This window comes from Zonotrichia leucophrys, chromosome 2 (assembly GCF_028769735.1).
Source record: "Zonotrichia leucophrys gambelii isolate GWCS_2022_RI chromosome 2, RI_Zleu_2.0, whole genome shotgun sequence".
In the NCBI taxonomy this organism is placed as follows: Eukaryota; Metazoa; Chordata; class Aves; order Passeriformes; family Passerellidae; genus Zonotrichia; species Zonotrichia leucophrys.
The window spans coordinates 141,240,904-141,260,983 of NC_088171.1; the positions used below are offsets into that span (position 1 = coordinate 141,240,904).

Sequence of the window (20,080 nt, forward strand, 5' to 3'; positions counted from 1 at the left end):
GGTTTGTAAATGTGTATAAACCGGAGCGTTTCCCGCAGGCAGGGCTGGTGTCTGGCCGTGTCCCCACAGCAGCTCCTGGGCCCTGCCCGCAGCCCGACCCCGGGTGTGCCCGCTGCCCACCGCAGGAGCCATTGCCGGTGCCCACAGCCCTGCAGGGCTCCCACACAGCCCAGGGGCTGCCAAGAGCGAGAATAACTGTAGGAGTTACTCCCGTGGCCCAGCCCGGCAGGGCCAGGCCCCTGACCTGGAACCGCCGCTTCGGAAATCACGACGAGCACGGCTCGGGAGTCACGGGCCGGCTCGGGGCGCGGTGTCGGGCGAGTTTGTCACCGCTAAAAGCGCGGGCGAGAGCAAAAGAGCTGCCCGCCTTTGCCCCGTGTGAGGATCGAACTCACGACCTTCAGATTATGAGACTGACGCGCTACCTACTGCGCTAACGAGGCGGCTGGAAGAACTTCCTCCGTGAGGCCTCTTGGTCCTACCGGCGGCCTCGCTCCCCGATAAGGCCACAGGAGGACACGGCCCGGCCCGGCCCCTCCTCCGCCCACAGCGGGCGGGGTCCTGTGCTGCCCGTGCGGGGGCTCGCAGTGATCATGTGGGACCGCAGCGTGACAGCGGGGCTGCGCTAGGGTGACAGTGTGAGGCCCCATAGTATAACCTGTGAGGAGCCCCGCCGTGCCCGTGTGGGGGACCAGGCTGACCCTGAGGGACACCGGGGTGACCATGAGAGATCGTGGCCGAGGAGGGGAGGGCCGTCCCTGGCCCCGATCGGCGTTGGCAGGGCACAGTCCTGCCTGTCAGGGTAATTAGATGGCATCATTTTCGCCCTAATTGCGCAGAACAGGTCAGGAGATAATTAGTGACTTTCGGCCGCGTCTGGCAGCTGCGGGCGGATGTTGGGGGCGGAGGGAGGGTCGGGGTAGTTTTTAAAATCACCCCAGAAACTCCGGCCGGCCCCGCCACCACCCCTCCTCGGCCCCACGTGGTCGCTCTGGGATTAATATCCGAGCCTTTTCATACTCTTCTGTGTTTCGTACATCTTTGTCTCATCTTTACGTGTGATTTTTTTTCCCCACCCCATAGGGCACCTGACATAGCCCCAGAATCTGTGAAGCTGCCCTGAAAAGCTGTCCCTGAAGACGCCCGTGCTGCCGAGGCCAGGGCGGCGGGACCCTCTCCCTGCTCCGCCCGGCCCCAGCCGCCCTCACACGAGCCCGGGCCGGCACTCCCCGGTTCCCGCATCCCCCTGGAGCCGTGGCACGGACACGGGGCTGCCCCAGGGGCCAGGCCAGCCCACCCGGGCGCGGGAAGTGTGTCACGCGTGGCGCTGCAGCCAGGCACGCACGCAGGTATGGACGGACACCCGGGGCAGCTGCGGCCGCCCCGCCTCCCTCGGCCAGACCGGCCGGCCCGGCTGCCCCCGGGCTGTCACCCGCGCTCCATCCCCCTAATGACACAGCACGGAGCTGCCACGGGGGCAACGTGACTCCAGAAGCTTCAGCCTGGGAAAAAAAAAAAAAAAAAAACCAACACCAAAAAAAAAAAAAAAAAAGCCTTAAATGTGCACAATCAAGTGATGAGTGTTTGTATTTCTGATGCTTTGAGGCCAGCTCACAACCCTCCCTCCACGTAATATTCAGGATGTTTGGGAAGGGGTATTTTTCTTTTAATAGGGTGGCGTAGTCACAAAGCTTTAAAGAAATAAGTGAGTGAATCGTCTGTGGTAATAGCACCATACTCCGGACGGGGCACAGTGACGAAGTTCACATCTATTTTTAAGCCTGCCTGGCAGCATGTAGGTGCAGAACAGAGCCCTTGACCCTTTTGGCTGTTCTGCAGCCATGGACATGGCTGCTGTCTCTGTTCCAGTTCACCATCGGAGCTGTTTTTTCTCCCTAACGAATACTATGGGAAGACAGAAGCCTCAAGCTGTTTTGAAGATTGTGCAATGATGCTTGGGAGCCTACCTGCTTTTGCTTGAGTGCTTTCCTCACTCATATTTCACAGGATGCGACAGGAAGGGAAATACAATCGAATCCGACGGCCGTGGTAAATTTGACTCGAATTCTTCGTATGCCCTGGGGCTGAGGTGGGTGCCTCTCAGATAAGCAATCTAATCAGCTTTGCATTTGTGTCCCATCTGGAAACAGATTGCTGCCGGAGTACACCAGCACCTGAGAAGCAAGCTTCAAGTTCGTTTTGAAGATAATTGTTGAGACAAATTCAGGGAGTGTGAATTTGCCTGTGGTAATAAGATCTCTTTATTTTTATTCATAGTTAATTCGTTCAGCCGAGGCGATTTCATGCCAGAATGCAATCCTCAAACAAGAAGGACGATTGCCCTGCCTATGGCACGCATATGCATGGTGCCTGCTCGGCAGATCGGCTGCTGCGACAGAGAGCCATGAACCACCCCAGACACATGGGCAAGATAAAGAAGAGGCTGGAGGATATCAAGAACCAGTCCCTGAAGTTGACAAAAGTGGACTTCAGCCACAACGAAAGCATCAGATTGGCCACCGACGCCTTCTTGGATGGTGGGACAGACTCTTACCTGGAAACTCTAAGCAAAGAGGGTGAGGTGGATTTCCTCTCCTCGGTGGAGGCTCAGTACATCAAGGATAACGCCCGCGAGTCTTACTATGCACAGGAGTCCCCGGGTGCCGACGGGGCAGCCGCGCCGAAGCAGAACGACGCGGGATCGCTGCCGTCGGGGACCTACTTCCCCACCATTTCTGACAGCAGCGAGCCTGCTCTGCTCCACACGTGGATTACTGCAGAGAAACCCTATTTAAAGGAGAAATCCACGGCCACTGTGTATTTCCAAACAGAGAAGAACAGCAACATTAGAGACATCATACGCCGCTACATCCACAAGACCACTCAGGTATGAGGAGAGAATTGTCCTTCCCTCTGCACTCAGTTCTCTCTTGCTCTTACAAACTCAGGTGAACATGGTGTTTAATCCTAGGCAGCCCTGTGCATTGCAGTGTAGCTTTGCTCTTGAAAGTGCCTGTGAGAGCTTGTTGTTGAACACAGGCAGTGCTTTTAATTATTTTTTTTAACTGACACCAAGATTTTTTAATGTTGGTGGCTTAAGTAAAAGCATTCCCTCTTCTCTCTTGTAACCTTCCATTCACCCAGTGGGTTAAATGTGCTGCAAAAAGGGCAGCTTGGCTCTCTCCCTTTTCATGCACCACCCCAGCAGGATGGGTTTATCTGCTCACACCACTGCACCTTTAATGAGAGTTAAGCCTAAGTGAGCTCTCAGCCATTAGGAATTGGTGGAGAGGATCTGTGGGAGATGTGGATGAAGGGGAGGCCAAAGAAAGGCAAGTATGTCTGGTATGTCAGCAGCCATCCCCAGAAGAAGGAAATGATACAGAAAATAGACCTTTCATCCCTAAAATGTTGCCTGTATCAGTTAAAACGTCATGTGGGCTCCATACAGAGACTCTGCAGCATAACCTGGCATGTGGGAAAGGTGCAGGTGCCTCTGACTGCCCACAGGTGGTGGAGGCCACAGAAGTGCCAGCCACAAGCCACAGCTAGGCTGCCTGGGAAACCAGAAACTGAGCAGCTGGAGTGGGACAGAACACTGATGTCGTGTGTGTTCTAGCAGCTCTCTTGTTTCCCTAGGAAAAAAAAAATGATACTTCAGGGCTGTGTTTACCATCATCCAGGAGTTTTGCCCTTACATAAACCGAAAAGAGCAGCAGCAGTTTCACCCAGAAATGGTCAGGAGCCAAGCCAGGATGCAGGAGTGCTGCCCAGCACAGACTGCCCAGCCCTCTGGATTCTTCCACTTTGGTATTCCCCTGCAAGGGCTGGTGCTGGCCCTGATAACACAGAGTGTAAGGGCAGGGGAGAAGGATCCCTGTTGGCAACTGCTCTCAAAGCCTACAAGTGCTTACCACACCAGCAGAATTACAGATCAGTACTTTTCAGTTGGAGGCATCAGAAAGATGCAGAAACAGAAGAAATGTCTCTGGAATAATAAAATAGGCATCAGGTAAAATATCACCCAGACCAATTTTCTGTCCCAAGAAGAGAAAACTTGTAGGCGAAAATGTGGCAAATTTCATATAAACCCATGGTTCACACGACCTTCTTAATAATCTAATTTACATTATGAGAGTGTGCTGAAGTGACACTAACAGTACAAATTTGTGAACTGCTTTTTGAGCAGTTTTCCAATGGCACCAGTTATTAATTATCATCTGGTAAGGGTCCATCCTGGGTAGCCTGGTATTTGATATATGCATTACACAATTAAATAGCAGAATAAAGACTGTGTTTATGGATGATCTCAAGCTGCAAAGGATTGCCAAAGGATGCTACAATTTTAACACATTTGTGGAATTGGTGCAAATCACAAAATGAAATTCGAGCATAAGAAATGAAGAGTACTGCAAGTAAGAGAGGAAAGACGGATGCAGAAATATAAATTGGGAACAGGTGGTAAAGACCAGAACCAGAGATAATAGTCTGGAGCTGGGGCATTAACAGGAAGTGTGGGTGTGAGATACTTGACATAATTGTGCTCACCGAGCCATGGCAAAGCTCTTTGTGAAGCACCAGGCTTTGGCAGCAGGAGGAAGGTGTGGGATCCTCACTGCTCCTCAGAGAGTTTGGCTGCCTGAAGAGGACGATGGCTGCACAGGATTGCCTGGTCTTGTAGCCTATCCTCATGGTGGCAGGGGGAATAAGCTTGCTGTTAGGTGTGGGCTTAGGCTTTGGAGTGAGATTCAGAGCAAGCTGGAAGCAGTTAGTAAGAGACATCTACAGAGATGCTGGAAAGTTTGTTTTGATTGAGGTGATATCCCATGAGCAGTTATCAAAGGTTCCTCTCCAGTCAGTGGAGAAACAAGAACCTCCTGAAGGTAAGTCAGGTGATTTCTGGGCTGAATTGACCTTTCCATGGGCAAGAGCAGACATCAGACAAGACCAGCACTTAATAGTATGGAGCTGGTTTTATATAACATTTGCAGTTCCCTTGATCCACACTGGCTGCAGGCTGTGCATTTAAATAGTTGTCCAGTCCCCTTTTATGCCCAGTCCTGAGACTTTTACAGTATTTTTGCCAGTGGTGAACTGGGGAGCATGGATGTGTGGTCAAATTCTAACAGTGAGTTTATAAATCAGTGTTTTAAAAAACATGGAGCTGTTGGAGTCTACCCACCACCAACAACAGGGTGAGGCTTTGTAAAGCCAGGGCTGTCCAGGTGTAAATCATAAAAGAGAAAGCATCATCCAGGGATTCTTGCTGAATGTGTGTGGCTTATGACACCTAGGGAGCCTTGTGGAAAGGGCCATGGTCTTTTATTTAGCCACATCCTTATCATTCTCTGATAAGTATTTCAGTGTATTTCCTAGTGCTGAAATCTCACCTACAAATTCATGTGTCATCTTGTCATATGTTGTGTGTTATACTGGCTCTATATGAGGAATAAAACAATGAGACAATATGTTTCATCAATTTAATGATTCAGGCACTTACAGGGAGAAAAGCAGAAAAAATATCCACATATAACTAAATATTTGTGTTTATTGGAATGTTTTTTAAACAAATAAACCACATCACAGTGTCCTCATAGCAACCTTAAGTGATGTAAATGGACTCTGCTAATGCCTCTGCTCTTTTCTGAAGGTGTTGGCCATTGTGATGGATGTGTTCACAGACACTGAGATTCTCTGTGACCTGCTGGAGGCAGCTAACAAGCGCATGGTCTTTGTTTACCTGCTGCTCGATCACAGCAGCGTAGATCTCTTCTCGGAGATGTGCGACAAGCTGCAGATTTCTGAGGATCTCTTCAAGGTACCGTGGCTCTGTGAAGCTCCTGGGCTGAGAGCTGTCTGCCTAACTGCAGGCACTCTGAGCTGCAAGCATGGTTATGCTGGGGTCAATCCACCTTCTAATTAAAAGGGTGCAAGAGATTTCCTGGGGTAGTGTTAGCACACCCAATTCCTCTTTGAAGATGCCTACGTTTTCCCATGGATATTATAGAAAGGTAAGGCATTTCCATTAGGTCCTCAGATGAAAGTAATCTTGGCCCTGAAGTCTTAAAACAGGACTTAGATTTCCCTAGTAGAGTTATCTAACATAGGCATTAGAGCTGCTTCTGTTTAATCGCTCTGCAGCAGCTGTGGTCTGGCAGCCACAGGGACAAGGTGCACAAAACTCTTTTGCATAGCCATAGCTTGGTTGCACTGTGTGGTTTCTGATAAAATGTGTTAAAGCGTCTTTACAATTTGAACATATTTCTGATAAAATATGTTAAAAGCTCTCAAATTCAGGTGGCTGTTAGTTTAATCTGCCTTCATCTCTGTCAGAAGGAGCTGGCTTTAAAATAACTCCTCCTAGGGATTATTTCAGTTGCTGTTTGAGATGCTGTAGAGCTGCTATGGCATCTGCCTGGGGATGGGGGATACTGCAAGGCCACAGACCTCTGGAATGGCAGCTGTGGGCACACAGGAGACCTGAGGGCATCTTACACATACACCAGACACCTGGTTTTCAACAGGTGAATTCCATCCCAAATATATAAAGAAGCTGAAATTAATAATGTGTGTTCATAGGTGTTTGCATGCCTGTAAACCCTCGGTCCTAAGGAGAGGGTGTCCTTGCACGTGTGTCCTTGCAGGCCCAGGTGGATTGGAGGAGCAGAGGTTTTGCCCTGCTGTGCCATGGCACAGGCAGTGTAAATCAGAGTATACAGCTACAGCAGCTTGTGCCTGGGGTGCCAGTGGATGGCTGCTCCCAGCTATGGACACATCCATGCTCCTTTGGCTGGGGTAGGGTCAGTTACTGTCGCCCAGCTCAGCTCCACCTGCATGAGCTTCCTGCAGGTTTATCCCCAGTGCAACAAGTAACCCCTGGCGAGTGAGAGACCTTGGCTGCGTTACTTCTGGACACAAACCTCCAAATATCACATCAGAGAGTCCATAAAGAGATTTGACTGTGGGGCAGTGAAGAGCTAAAGGCAGTGGGGGAAGGGGGTCCTCCCTGTCTGATTTTTAATTAAAAAGACATGTAATTCACTCAATTTTGTTTTTATTTACAGAATATTTCAGTCCGCAGTGTTACTGGAGAGGTTTACTGTGCCAAGTCAGGCAGGAAATTTTCAGGAAAAATTCAAGAAAAATTTCTTATCTCTGACTGGAGATATGTGCTTTCTGGATCTTACAGGTGAGATAAGCCATTGCACTTCATCTCTAGGTACTCTTCTATGATTTTTAATACTTCTTCCCAAAAAAAGTGCCATGGAAATCTTTGTAAGGTAAGAAGCTTTTGTTTAACAAAAAACACCTCGTGTTTTCAAATAGGTGCCCTTTTCCAAAAATCTATTTAACTTGCTTTAAAGCTGCTCTTAGTTCTTTATGGAGCATGGGTTTTAATTTAAATGCTCAGAAACTAATGTAAACAACTTTGCCAGTGCAGCCCTAGGGCAAAGCTAGAAATGTGTACAGCTTAATATTATGCTTTCCTCATTGTTAGGGTTCTCAAGTGTTGTGATCATGACATGATACATTTCTGTCTCCCTCGGGATCCCTTAATTAGCATATGTCACTCAGCTTATCTGAGGATTTGTTCTTCATATGACAAATGTAGTGATTAAAGGTACAACAGAAATACTTCAGAGACTTACTGTTTCTCCATGTGTTTCATTAACAGGTAGGCAGTATATACCTACATAACTGCTGTACCTTTGTTTTTTCCCTTTTTAATTTTTTTTCTTTGTTTGTTTTGTTTGTGCTGCTATAATTATTTCAGGTAGTGGATATAGCATCTCAACAACTGGATTTTTAATTAAGATCCTAGATCCTCTGGTCAGGGAATTTCAGGAGACTGAGCTTGCATCAAATAAATGAAGTTTCTGAGCATCATGGCTACATAGATATGTTTCACAAATGACCAAGTGTATCCTAGAAATCCAGGTACAAAACTACAAGAGGTGATTATTTAATTTAAAGGATGTGATTATTTTTCTTAGTCCCAGTTTACAATTTGGAAGCTTAAATGCCTCTGGTCTGATAAAGCTGTGCCACCAGGAAGTTTACACAACTACAGTAACAAAGGAAAAAGTGAATTTGTGGGGATGGGCTGCAGGAGCTCAGATGTGCACTAACACAGGCACCCACTTTTCATTACATTTCCAGATGAACCACCAGACAAAACTTCACGGACACTCAGGGTTGGGGCTTTTTTATTGACTGTTCTTTTGTTTTCTTGTTATTTTGGGTGTTTTTTAATCCCTTGTCAAAGATGTGTTAAAATCCAACAAAAGGCTTGTATAGAGAAGTGAAGGATGTGTGGGAGAAGGACAGAACAAGATCTATTTTCTTTGACCAAGAAGCTTCCTTTTGGCTTCTCTTTCAATACCAAAACCACTACAAACACCTGAAGTCCTGTGCAGTCACTTCTGTCTTTCTCTGCTGCTGTTGAATATCTTCTAATCTCAAGTACCTTGTCAAACTGTGTAATTCCATATCTAGCACACAAACAGAGAGGGTGATGAGGAACAAATGTAATTAAAATTATAAAAAACTGTTTAACTTCAGCACCAGTTTGCAATTCACATGAGTTATAGCTGGCTACCAGTCTGTGGCATTTCTTGCTAGCTCTCACTTTATTAACCTGAAAGATTTTTGTTATGCCTAAATCTTATCCACCAACCTCTTCAGGTATAAACAAGAATGATGTTGGGTGAAGCAGACTCAAACTCTTCTGCAATGCATTTGTTGGAAATCACATTGGAATAGATCTTAAAACTGATACAAAGATTTTAAAATACAACACCAAATTTCACCGAAGTTGCAGTAGTGGTGGGGGGAACAGGCTGAGGAAATAAAATAGCCCTTCGGGACACACTCTCAGGTTTTGTTGCCAGTGTCTATGGTGAGGGGTTAGAATGCAGTATTTATTTTTGCTGTCTCTGTGTCACTCTACCTCATCCTATGGTAACTGTTATTCCATTTTTTAACAACTTTGAAATTAGATAGTGCATAAGCTCAGCATTCCTGAAGAAGGCAGAATGAACACAGCAGAAAGCACAGACCTTGATCCCCAGGGGCAGCTGAGTATGTCCCTGGCTGCCACTCTGACAGTCACTGGCCTCCTCAGAGTCAGCACCTAACAGCTCACACGGACAAGCTCTGCCAGGGACATCACTTCAGGTTTGTCCCACACAGGTTATCCTGGTACCAGCTGGCAACATGAACATCTGGGGTAACCCAAACCCGAGCCCAGCTGAAAACCCCAGTCCATCCTTCCTTCCATTTCAGATTCCATGGGTGTTTGGCTGCACGTTGCTGCAGCACTGCAAACACAGGGATGAGAACATCCCTGCTGAACTGCAGCTCCAGCAGTGCAGAGAGGACATCCATTGTAAAACAAGTCCAATGCTGAAGAGGTGGGATTTGATTGAGAACACCATAAATGAGAGGGTCTGTAACAGGACATAGGACAAAGCCCTGGAAAGATGGCTGAGCAGTATCCAGTATCTGTCTGTGTTGGCCCCAAGCCAGGCATCATTTCTTTGTGCTTTTTTCTCTTTTGATGAGCTTCACCCAAAAAAAACTGGGAGAAAAGTGATCCTTCTGGGCAGGTGGTGACAATAACAGACTTCTCTGAGCCTGTCCCAAAAGACAATTGTAAACTAAGGAGCAAAACAATTGTAAACTAAGGAGCAAAACAAGGCCTGAAACCTAAACAATGCATCTTCTCTTAGCATTAAGCCAATGAAAACCTGTTAAGTCTTTTATGCCAAGTTCTGTTTTGTTCTCCAGCAAAGTACACAGGCTGTAAATTGCTGTGACTCACTACACAACCAGCCCACAAGCTTTGTCTATAATCACAAAGATCTTACCTTGTAACTTTGAGCTGACCCACTTGCCATTGGTTCTTGGAGAATCTCTGGGCTGTTCATTTGATCTTTCTCTGTTTACAAGGGTTACAGGTAAAATCAATGACCCACAAACTAGGATCTGTCTGTCAGGTACTCCAGGAAGGGATACATGTGGGAGTAAATTATCAAAATTGGGCAGAATAGGTTTTTTCCTCTGATTAGGCTTTTAACAGCCATTTACAAGTGTAATTGATTTTTACTTCTGTCTAACTTTTCTTTTATAAACTAGGTCTATCTCTAGCACATAAAGTATAAACATGATACTTTAGACTTCAGCCCTTTCATGAGTTTCTAACCTTCAATATAGATATCCTAGAAAAATTGTGTGCATTTTTTAATTTACTCCTGACCTATTGTGTCTTTAACAGTCAGATAAGGACATGCAAAGGTTTAGAGAGCACTGCTCAGTGAATAAAGGCAATGTTGAGGTGGCACAGCAGATGTTACACAGCCAGCAGGGAGTTAGCTTGCTCTTTACCTTGGCTCCCATGGTTTTGTCCATATTTAGAATGATTTAAACACAGTGGATGAGAAGTGCCTGAGTTTTAGTAACTTACTTTGTGTTTTCATGTCCAGTCATAAAATGTACAGTATAAATTGTATGGATGCCCAGTGGCATTGAACTACTGATTTCTTCACTCCTCCCCCTGCTCCTGAAGCAACAGTATAAAATCACTGTACACCTCAAACCCAACCCTCCTTAGGAATGCTCTGGACAAGCAGATGTAAATTGTCTGTCCTACTGCCTCAGTATCAGCTCAGGCTGTCAGTCCCACTGAGCTTCACGGGAGTTTTATCAACACATGACAAGATTTTAAGTGCACACACCTACAGCCAGATCTGGCTCTCAGCAGCCCTTGTGCAAATCCAGCATAGCTAATAAAGTCACGCAGGAATAACCCTGGCAGAGTTTTGCCAACACAGAATAATCTCAAGTTCAAATCCACTGCTGCTCTGTATCCTCTGCTGCACAGCTCAAGCCCTGGTCAGTTCAGGGAGTAATTATATTTCATTCTCTCAACTATGCTCATTTTATTGGTGCTGCTGCTGCTCAGACACGGCAGCCTGCACAACACAACCAAGCTGCCTTGTGGTTTTATAAAAGCGCAAATTTATGTTTGCTGAGCGGATTAGGGAAGCACATAAAAGAAAAATAATTTAAAAGCTGTGGGTTATCCTAAGGTGTGTCTCTGAACTACCAGAATTAAAACTATTGTGGTGTTTCTCCCTTACTTTTTAGCAAAGTATTACATTTATTTTTGGAAATGCTGTAAGAAATATTTCTAATTTCATTTTCTCTGTAGTGAAGAAAACAAGCTTCTATCAGGTGTGGCAGCTTCCTTTGTGGTATGGGGCGTGACAGGAAGGTTGGGATTTTTAAGTGTTTCTCTGGACAAAGGCAGAAAGATTATGGGAAAATGGAAGCAAAGGATGGTTCTTTTTTCCTGGTCTTTTTGATGTCACTTGGAGTGGCTGAGAGTTACCAAGTGGAATGGCATGCTGCAGGGTACAAGGTACAGTTTATGTGTGTGCAGATAAGACGTGGCAAGACCTGAATTTAAGCACTGTGCATGGAAGAGAGGTCCTCAAAAGAGGGGTTCCTTTCCATGGAACAGACACCCATACCTTGGGTATTGTATTTGACATTTATCCGTGCAGTGGATCTGGATCACCACTCCCTTCAGGAGGTTGCATAACGTTGCTGGGTTTCTTGAAGGTTTTAGAGGCAGCTGCAACAACAAAGATTGATCCAAGTTAAAGAGCACTGATGTGAACTGACCTGAAATTCAACTTCGACACCATCTTCATCCTGTGTTTAGACAAGAAGCTTCAGCAGTAAAACACATTTGCCTATCGCAGCACCCCTGCGGGGATCTGCAGTTCCTGATGGCCGGCGTTAACTCTAACCCTTACCTTGTCTCTTCTTCCAGCTTCACGTGGCTCTGTGGCCAGGTGCACCGCAACCTCCTCTCCAAGTTCACGGGCCAGGTTGTGGAGCTGTTTGACGAGGAGTTCCGGCACCTGTACGCGCTGTCCAAGCCCGTGCGCGGCCCCAGGACGCCGCCGCGCAGCCTCCCGTTCCTGTTCAGCCGGAGCTGGGCGCCCCCGCGCAGCCTCCCCTACAGCGAGCAGGGCAGCGCCAACACCCTGTCCGACTTCAGCAGCCTCTCGGCCGGCAGCGCCCACCAGAGCAAGCAGGCCCCCAGAACGCTCATGTTCAACAGCAACTTCAGCCCCCAGTCACCTCTGCAGCGAGTCAATTCCTTCCACAGCTACATGTCCTTCACCCCCCCGCCTCCACAGCCTCCGCAGCCGGCCATCCAGCCTAACTACTACCAGCCGCACTACATGGCCGCCGAGAACGCCACCGTTCCCTATAACAACATGAACATGAACATTTACAGACCTATAAGGCTCAGGCAAGAGGAACCGAACAGGACGGGGTTAAGCTCATCCTGGAGATGCCTCCACAAAGCTAACCTGTTTGCATAATAACCACCTTGTTTGGAAATCCAAGTAAATGTAGTGAGGACCTGTTTAGCAATCACTTGTGTACTGATGAATATAGAAATTCTGTATAATACAAATGAGGATGATTTCAAGCCTCTTGTTTTGTTGCTTATGGATGCTTCATTTCCCTGATTAAAAAGTCAAGGCTGCTAATGTGTGAACCTCAGGTGCATCAGGATCCCAGGAAGAGCACATCTGAATAGTGCTGCTCACACACTGCTGCTGCCTGTCACCTGCCCCTGGTGGCATATTCGTGTACCAGAAGGACAGTGACTGTTCCTTATGTCCAGGCAACTGAAAGGGGGCAATGCACAGTTTACAGCTATGCATTTTATACACTTGAATAAGGAGACTGAAGGCTGCTATTTCCGTGGCAGCAGCAGGATACCTTTGTGCTCTCATCAGACGTTGATCTTGATTTATGGGGGACTGTCTTTGGGCTGGCAGGGAAGCACAGGTCCTGCCACAGCACTCAGAGCTCTCTGCTTGAGCTGCACAGCAAGGATGGCTGTTCCCAAGGATTCTTAGGAAGGGGCCTGGTACCCCTGACACGGACTGAGAGTGACAGTTCTGGCTGTGGGAGACACATTCACCCCACGTCCAGTTCCACTCATCAGCAACATGGGTGTGTCCCAGCACACCTGGTTACAAACCTCCAATCCTACAGCTCAGAGCAACTTTCCTTATGCAGAGCACCTGTGAAGGTTCAGACTGGAAAATGAAGCTGAGTTAAAGAAGCAAAGCCCTACTAGTAACACACCGGGACTGAGTTCCAGTTCTTTTAATTGCACACGGATCTTTGAAATCCTTTCTGTGGTCATCTGATTGAAGGTGAAGTTAGAGATTCTGCCAAGTTCTTCATGGCGTCTAATTTTTAAAGATAAACTGGGTGTCTGTGGTGCCCATGGACTAGAGTTACAAAGGTTCAGCAGTATGAACTAAACCTGAAGAACTTTCTGCCAAATAATCCATGAAAACTAAGGAAGCTCTTGTAAGCAAAAGTAAGAAAATTCATGAAACAAAGGATTTCTATCCAAAGTTACCAAGATGCCTAACAGCTGTTGATTTATCAGTAGACCTTTTTTGTTCCACACCTGCTTTGTATTGTTTTTCATATGCCTCCAACAGAAAAGAGAACCCTAAACACATTTGCACTTCTGGCCTGTTTTTCCTGACTTCTCACCTGCTTAAAAACAATACAATTTAATTATGTAGACTGTGGATGATGGTAACTGTATGTGAAGAAGGTGTAGAAGGTTTTTCATCCTTGGAAGAGCAATAATTTTAGAAGGATACCTGTAAAGTTTAAAGAACATTATGAAAGGTACAGGATGGACACATCCTGCTCTAGCTTCAGTATGGGTGTTTTAACCAGTAATACCAAATTTTGGAGTCCATAATAATAATAATAATAATAATCAACTATTGCATACAAATGTAAATTCTGTACATAGCAACATTTTTTGGATTCCTTGGGGAGAAGGGAAATTTGATTTTCATTCCTATGATAATTCTACTTAATTATCTGAATAGAGCAAGAATTTAAATAAAAGAGAATACTTTTTTCTTCATATTCTATTGCCCTGTACACCTTACTCTATTCTCTATCAAAAGCTGAATGAGTCCCATGCAGTCAAAGCCCAGATCAAGAAGAAACAGAAAGAAGAAGAAATCAACAGGAACAGAATTAAGGTGTCCAAAGAGACTAATTAAGATTTTCCTTCTAAAAGTGCTTCACTTCACTGGTCCTGTTGTGGCCCAGCTGGGGTGGTACAGAGGGGATGTGGGTGGAAGTTTGTAGACTTTGATTTCCTCAGGCCATGACCTGTGAAGTCCATGGAGGAGCTCTTTTCACCTCTGTGGGGCAAGACAGTTTGCCTACAAAAGTTTTGGAGAACATAGCTAATGAAAAGTGGGTAATGGTCAAGCTGATAATCCAGAAGGACCACTGTGAGTAAATTTCAGCTGGATCAGGAAAACAGCTTGTGTTGGTTCAGACAACATCTGAACTTGAACATCAAGTGAATGAAGTTTCAGTTTTGATGGAAAACAGTCAGTTTACAATGTCAGCAATGAGTTATGCTAAAAATCCTAACAGGCCCCCACAAGTTAGTGATAAAGGGCAACGTTCCTGGGCAGCTGCAGGAGCTGTCAGGAGGCCATGGCAGGTGCTGACCTGCCCTGTCCATCTCCAGCAAGGGAAGGGCTCCAAACTCAGCCACCACACCGTGCACCCTCCCCAGGGCTGGGCATGACAGCAAGCTGAGTGCTGCAGGGGAGTCACTGGAGGGAAGGGAGGTTATCCAGGGGCAGCTGGACAGGCTGGAGGCCCACATGAACCCCATGAAGTTCAACAAGGCCAAGTGCAAGGTCCTGCACCTGTGCAGAGCAGGGGGTGAATGGATTGAGAGCAGCCCAGAGGAGAAGCTGGGAACTCTGTTTGGTTTATTGGACATGAGCTGTGCACACACAGACCAAATGTGCCCTGGGCAGCATCCAAAGCCCCACAGGCAGCAGGGCCAGGGAGGGGATTCTGCCTCTCTGCTTTGGTCACTCTCTGTAGTGACTCAGGATCTCATCTGGGCTTTGCTGAGGCCCACTGGATTCCCCTGCTGCCCTCCTATTTTGTCCTGTTTTGTCCTATTTTGAAGGAAGATGATCTAGGTGAGGCTAAAAGCTTCAATAAATGTAGCCTATACCAACCTCCAGATAATCTACAGAAGTGACTTTCTAACTCAAAGTGATTTTTTTGAGGATGTTTAGACTTAGAGTGGGAGGACCTGTGGAGGGCAGCAAGGGCCTCCAATGGGTCCCAGCAAAGCCCAGGTGAGGCCTCAGAGCACTCTGGAGGTCAATTAAGTCCCCATGTGGGCCTGAGAAAAGCCCCAGGGCTTTCTGGAGGGCAATTCTGCCCTGTCAGAGCAGCATTGGTGGTGACAGCAACGAGGACACTTCTGTCAGGGCTGGTTCTGTGCATGTCCTCACCATGGGAGCAGAGAGCAGGCAAGTGCCACTGCCCAAGGGACTGCCATGCACCAGGAAAGGAGGTTTGGCAGGGCACCAGGAACCCAGAGCTGCTCCAGCATTCACACCCTGGCACTAGGCTGGATGAATAGGCTGGGCTTGGCCAAAGTGTCCCTGTGTCCCTTCCCCAGGCAGAACCAGCCCTGCAGGTCTTTCAGCTGTTGTGCTGCTGTCCTGTGAGCAAGTGCTGCCCATTAAGATGGTTTGGAATGTGCATCCTGGTGCCTGGACATGCAACTCCCACCGGATCCCACCAGCAACTGCTGCTCACACTGGAGACACCCAGAGGAGCCTGTGCTCCAGGGCATTCCCTGTGCTTGCTGCCTGTCAACCTGGGAGCATTTCACTGATTGGTTCCTCCACAGGCTGCTTCCAGTCCCCTGGGAATTCACCTGACTTGCATGACTTCAAGTGCCATGGAGAATGGCTTGGCAATCCACCAGCCATTCCCTCAGGACTCCAGGACACATCTCACCAGGTCCCAGACTCAGGGATGTTCAGGTTCCTCAGGTGCTCTCAACCCTGATCTTCTCTCACAGTAGGAGGGACTTTGCTTCCCCAGTCCCTGCCTTGAGAGCCATCAACTCAAAAGGCATAAGAGGAGAGGTTGCCAGTGAAAACTGAAGCAGAAAATTAATTATCTCAGCCTTCTCCATGCCCATTGTTAGCAGTTTGTCAGTTCTTCCACAGGCCGTTTTCTTTTTTTTTCCCCTTTGTGACACCAACAGTTCCCTGGTCTTACCCTGTTATTCCTCCTAGAAAACAAAGATCATCCAGGTGTTACTCCTCCCTCAACCACTGCACACCACACTCCTCCTTTTCCAGGAGCCTCACTAGGCCTGCCAACTGCACCTCTACTCCACTTGCCTTTTCCAGCCTTGGAAATTGTTTCCAGTTTGTCCTGTGATGGACAAGAAGGTGATGGGGAACAGTGAGCAGGAATGAAGCAATTCTGCCTTACAGTGTATCCCATAGGAGGCAGGAAGATCAACTGACTCATACCAGGGGAACCTCCCTCCCAGGGCCAGTGCTCCGAGGGTCTCCCCTCCAGCACTCCAGCCACTCATCCTGACACAGAATTCCATCCAGCTTGATGGCAGCCCTGAAGTACTGTCCATTTTGTTCAGTTTTTCCTGAATTTCTGTCACCAGTGACCCCCATTTTACCTCACCTACTGAACCCCCAGTGACTGATGCTGTCCCCAGTGTCAGGACCTTCCCAGGCAGTGTGGATCCTGCAAGGACAATTGGGGGAACTCACCCAGTACTGGCTGGGTGAGATGCCATCACCTCAGTCACTGGGGGGAGCCCACAGGATCCCACCTGGGCTCCCAGATTACTGTCAAAATGGGTTTGCTTGCATTTTTCATCTAGCTTGTGTATGTGTACCAGAAAAAAGGCAGGAGAAGTTGGCACTACCTAAAACTCCTCTGCTACTGCCAGCAATAAAGGTGCCTCTAAGCTGGGAGCACAAGCAGGGCTCCATGTCACAACCCTATTTTTTTCTCTATTAAACTGCCTTTATTGTTAACCACAGGTCCTTTTTCTATCCATCCTATTTTCTCCTTCCCTGTGGTGCTGAGGGAGCAGGGAATGATAGAACATTGGAGTGGGCACCTGGCAGCAGGCCAAGGTCAAACCCCCACCCAGTGACAGGATGGCAGGTTTTAAATTGAAAAAGGGTAGATTTACACTGGATACAAGGAATAATTTTTTTATGATGAGCATGGTGAGGCACTGGAACAGTTGCCCAGAGAAGTTATGGATGCCCCATTGTCCGATTTTCGGCTGTTTGGATGGCCTGGAAAGGCCCGGGGTGACCTTGGGGCAGCCCGCACTTCAAGGGATGAGAAGAGGCTTCAAATCTTTTCTCGGTCTCGATGTTTATTAATTGTTTATCTAAAAGATTTTCTCTCGGCCCGACAGAGGTCTGCTCAGCAGCCAGCCATGAGCACACTCCCCTGCCCTCCAGGCGGTCACCTATCTTTATACCCAAAGTTACGTATACAATATTTATCATTTTTCCCCAATACCTTTTACCCTTATTAACCAGTGCACTTTTAGTAATAACCAATCCTAAAGTGCCACCATCACCACAGAAGATGGAGGAGAAGAAGAAGAAGAAGAAGGACAGGACACGCCCCAATTCCTCCATCTTACTTCTCTAAACCCCCCTGTACAGAAATCCTAAACCCTGTGTTTCACTCTCTAATTAGCTAATCCCTTCACCATTCACCCCGGTGAAATCCTCCTATCCTCATACAGGTGTCGTCTCCTGTGTAGGATCAAAGTCCAGCCACCAGACACTTCTGGCAACATTCCAGGACTCCCGAGCCCCCCAAGGGTGGTCTCGGTGACTCGGCACCTCAGTCCTGAGGTGCTGAGATCCCACACCCCATCACTGGCAGTGTTCAAGGTCAGGCTGGATGGGGCTTTGAGCAACCTGGTAGAGTGGAAAGTTCCCTGCCAACCCCCCAGGCAGGAAGGCTGGAACTGGATGACCTCTGAAGTTCCCTTCCAACCCAAATCATTGGGTGATTCTGTGATGAAAACTGTGTGAACATTACTGATTACAGCGCTCATGCGGTCCCTCACCTCAGAGCCAGCAGCAAACTCTCAACAGCAAGGCACAGAACGGTGTTTGCACACAGCAGTCGTTCCAGGAGCATCACAACCAGCAGCACAGGGTCCTGCCCAAAGCACCTGTACCACAGGCAAGTGTTTAAATAACAAAATCAAACCTCAGGAACTGTTAGTGGATTCTCACTTGCAATTTGCAATACTACAATTTGCTGTTTAACTCAGAATGGAGTAGTGAGGCATGTGCTAATACCAACAATAATATAAAAGCCAAATCATGAAGAAATCTATTACAGGCAGATGTAAAATTATGCAGAAGGTAGAGGCAACAATGAAGCATTCAATGGAAAATGGAAATGCAAAGCCCCTCTAGAGACACGATCAGAAACAGAAAACTGGAGTTAGAAGAGGCACAAAAAAGGGAGAGGCAGTCCAAGAAAGGAAGAACTGAAGTAGCTGAGATGAGAGATAGCCAGGCAAAAATGGGACAAAGGAACATTTTATAGCCCCAGTGCAATAAACACTGGCTATTTGGAACAGTAACTATGTGACACACTCTGAACAGCATTCATCTTCTTTTCTTTGCACTGGTTAAAAATCAACATTTTTGCTTTATTATTATGTTTTTGAAAATACTGCCTGCTCTTAAGAGCTACCTCTTGTCCTTGTCAGTGGGGAGTTAACCTTTCTGTTCCCAGCTTAAGTGACAGTGTCAAGTCAAACAATCTGGACAGACAACAAAAGGTCTCCAAATCACCTTGGCTAGCTGCTGTGTATTTTGGACATCTCAGTTGCAAAATGACAACGTTTGGCAAGTATTTAATTTGCTGCTAAAACAGTTCCAATGCTGTTTGTGAAGCCAAATAATTTGGTGAGTTTCCATTAAATGTCTATACAGTCCTGGTCCCATAAAAGCTGTGTTCTGATGTCCTAACAGCTGAGACGAAACAAATTACAGCCTTTTTATGTGGCCACTCATGACCTTCAGTTCAAGAAGAAAGTGGGACATGTCCACGTTTCATTTTTTTGCTGACATATTTAGCATTAAGCTTTCCACATTTGCTGTCTTTGCTGTAAGATTCTCCTGTCAATGCCAACATTGTAATTAATTTACAACACATTGTGGACAGTCTCTTCTGAAGAATTACGACACCTCTGAGTCTGGAAAGCATCCCCAGCCCTTCCAGCAGGCTGCACAGCACTGAGTGCAGCGCGGCACAAACGCACACCCACGTTCCGCCCAGCGAAGCGCGCGCGTGACTAAAGCCAATCTCCGGTACAGGGTGAGAGCAGCAGTGCTCACCCAGGGCACCTGCCGAGTCATCCTCTTTCATAACCAGCTGCCCAGGATGTGCTTCCATCACACTAACTCACCCAACTATCACAGGTAATTTGACATGGCTGAAGGCAGTATTCCATTTTTCTGGAGAAGTTTCAGTCAGCTTGGCAGAGGGCTGAACCACACCAAGGGTTCAATCTCTTCATCAGTCACGCACACGAAGGGATGGAGTGCACCCTCAGCAAGCTTGCAGATGACATCGAGCTGAGTGGTGCAGCTGACACACCTGGAGGATGGGATGCCATCCAGAGGGCCCTGCCAACCTCAACAATCTCATGAGGTGTAACCAGACCAAGTGCAAGATGCTGCACCTGGGTCAGGGTGATCCCTGGTACCAATCCAGGCTGGGCAGGACCAGACCCAGAGCAGCCGTGCTGAGACCTGGGGGTGCTTGGGTGAGAGCTGGGCATGACCCAGCCCTGCAGCCCAGAGAGCCAAATCTGTCCTGGGCTGCACCTAAAGCCCTGTGGGCAGCAGGGTGAGGGAGGGGATTCTGCCTCTCTGCTCTGCTCTGCTCTGCTCCCACCTGCAGTGCTGCACCCAGCTCGGGGGTCCCCAGCACAGGAAGGACATGGCCCTGCTGAAGTGAGGCCAGAGGAGGCCACAAAGATGTTCAGAGGGATGGAGCCCCTCTCCTATGAGGAAAGGCTGAGACAGGTGGCTCTGCAGCCTGGAGAAGGCTCTGGGGAGATCTCACTGGCACTTTCCTGTACATAAGG

The 20,080-nt window shown here is 47.5% G+C and overlaps 1 protein-coding gene and 1 non-coding gene across 3 annotated transcripts; one reads left to right on the plus strand and one right to left on the minus strand.

Moving 5' to 3' along the window:
* Positions 1-370: 370 nt before the first annotated feature.
* Positions 371-443, minus strand: TRNAM-CAU (transfer RNA methionine (anticodon CAU)). The gene has a single exon. It is a non-coding gene; the product is annotated as a tRNA-Met (tRNA).
* A 219-nt stretch (positions 444-662) lies between these two features.
* Positions 663-13,927, plus strand: FAM83A (family with sequence similarity 83 member A). Of its 2 annotated transcripts, XM_064706634.1 has the most exons (6): positions 663-802; positions 1,084-2,089; positions 2,278-2,887; positions 5,651-5,818; positions 7,065-7,189; positions 11,840-13,927. In XM_064706634.1, the coding sequence occupies exons 3-6, from the start codon at positions 2,312-2,314 to the stop codon at positions 12,399-12,401; spliced, it is 1,431 nt and encodes a 476-aa protein (XP_064562704.1). In that variant the 5' UTR covers positions 663-802; positions 1,084-2,089; positions 2,278-2,311; the 3' UTR covers positions 12,402-13,927. The 2 variants fall into 2 exon arrangements, with proteins under 2 accessions (XP_064562704.1, XP_064562705.1); XM_064706635.1 differs by having other exon boundaries at positions 691-844; positions 1,084-2,887.
* Positions 13,928-20,080: the final 6,153 nt, after the last annotated feature.

What these genes read in the sequence shown, in the direction of transcription:
- FAM83A (XM_064706634.1), top strand. Translation starts at nt 2,312, where the DNA reads ATGCAATCCTCAAACAAGAAGGACGATTGCCCTGCCTATGGCACGCAT. An exon ending in ACATCCACAAGACCACTCAG is followed by an intron (nt 2,888 to 5,650) that starts GTATGAGGAGAG and finishes TCTTTTCTGAAG; the next exon opens with GTGTTGGCCATTGTGATGGA. An exon ending in TTTCTGAGGATCTCTTCAAG is followed by an intron (nt 5,819 to 7,064) that starts GTACCGTGGCTC and finishes TTTTATTTACAG; the next exon opens with AATATTTCAGTCCGCAGTGT.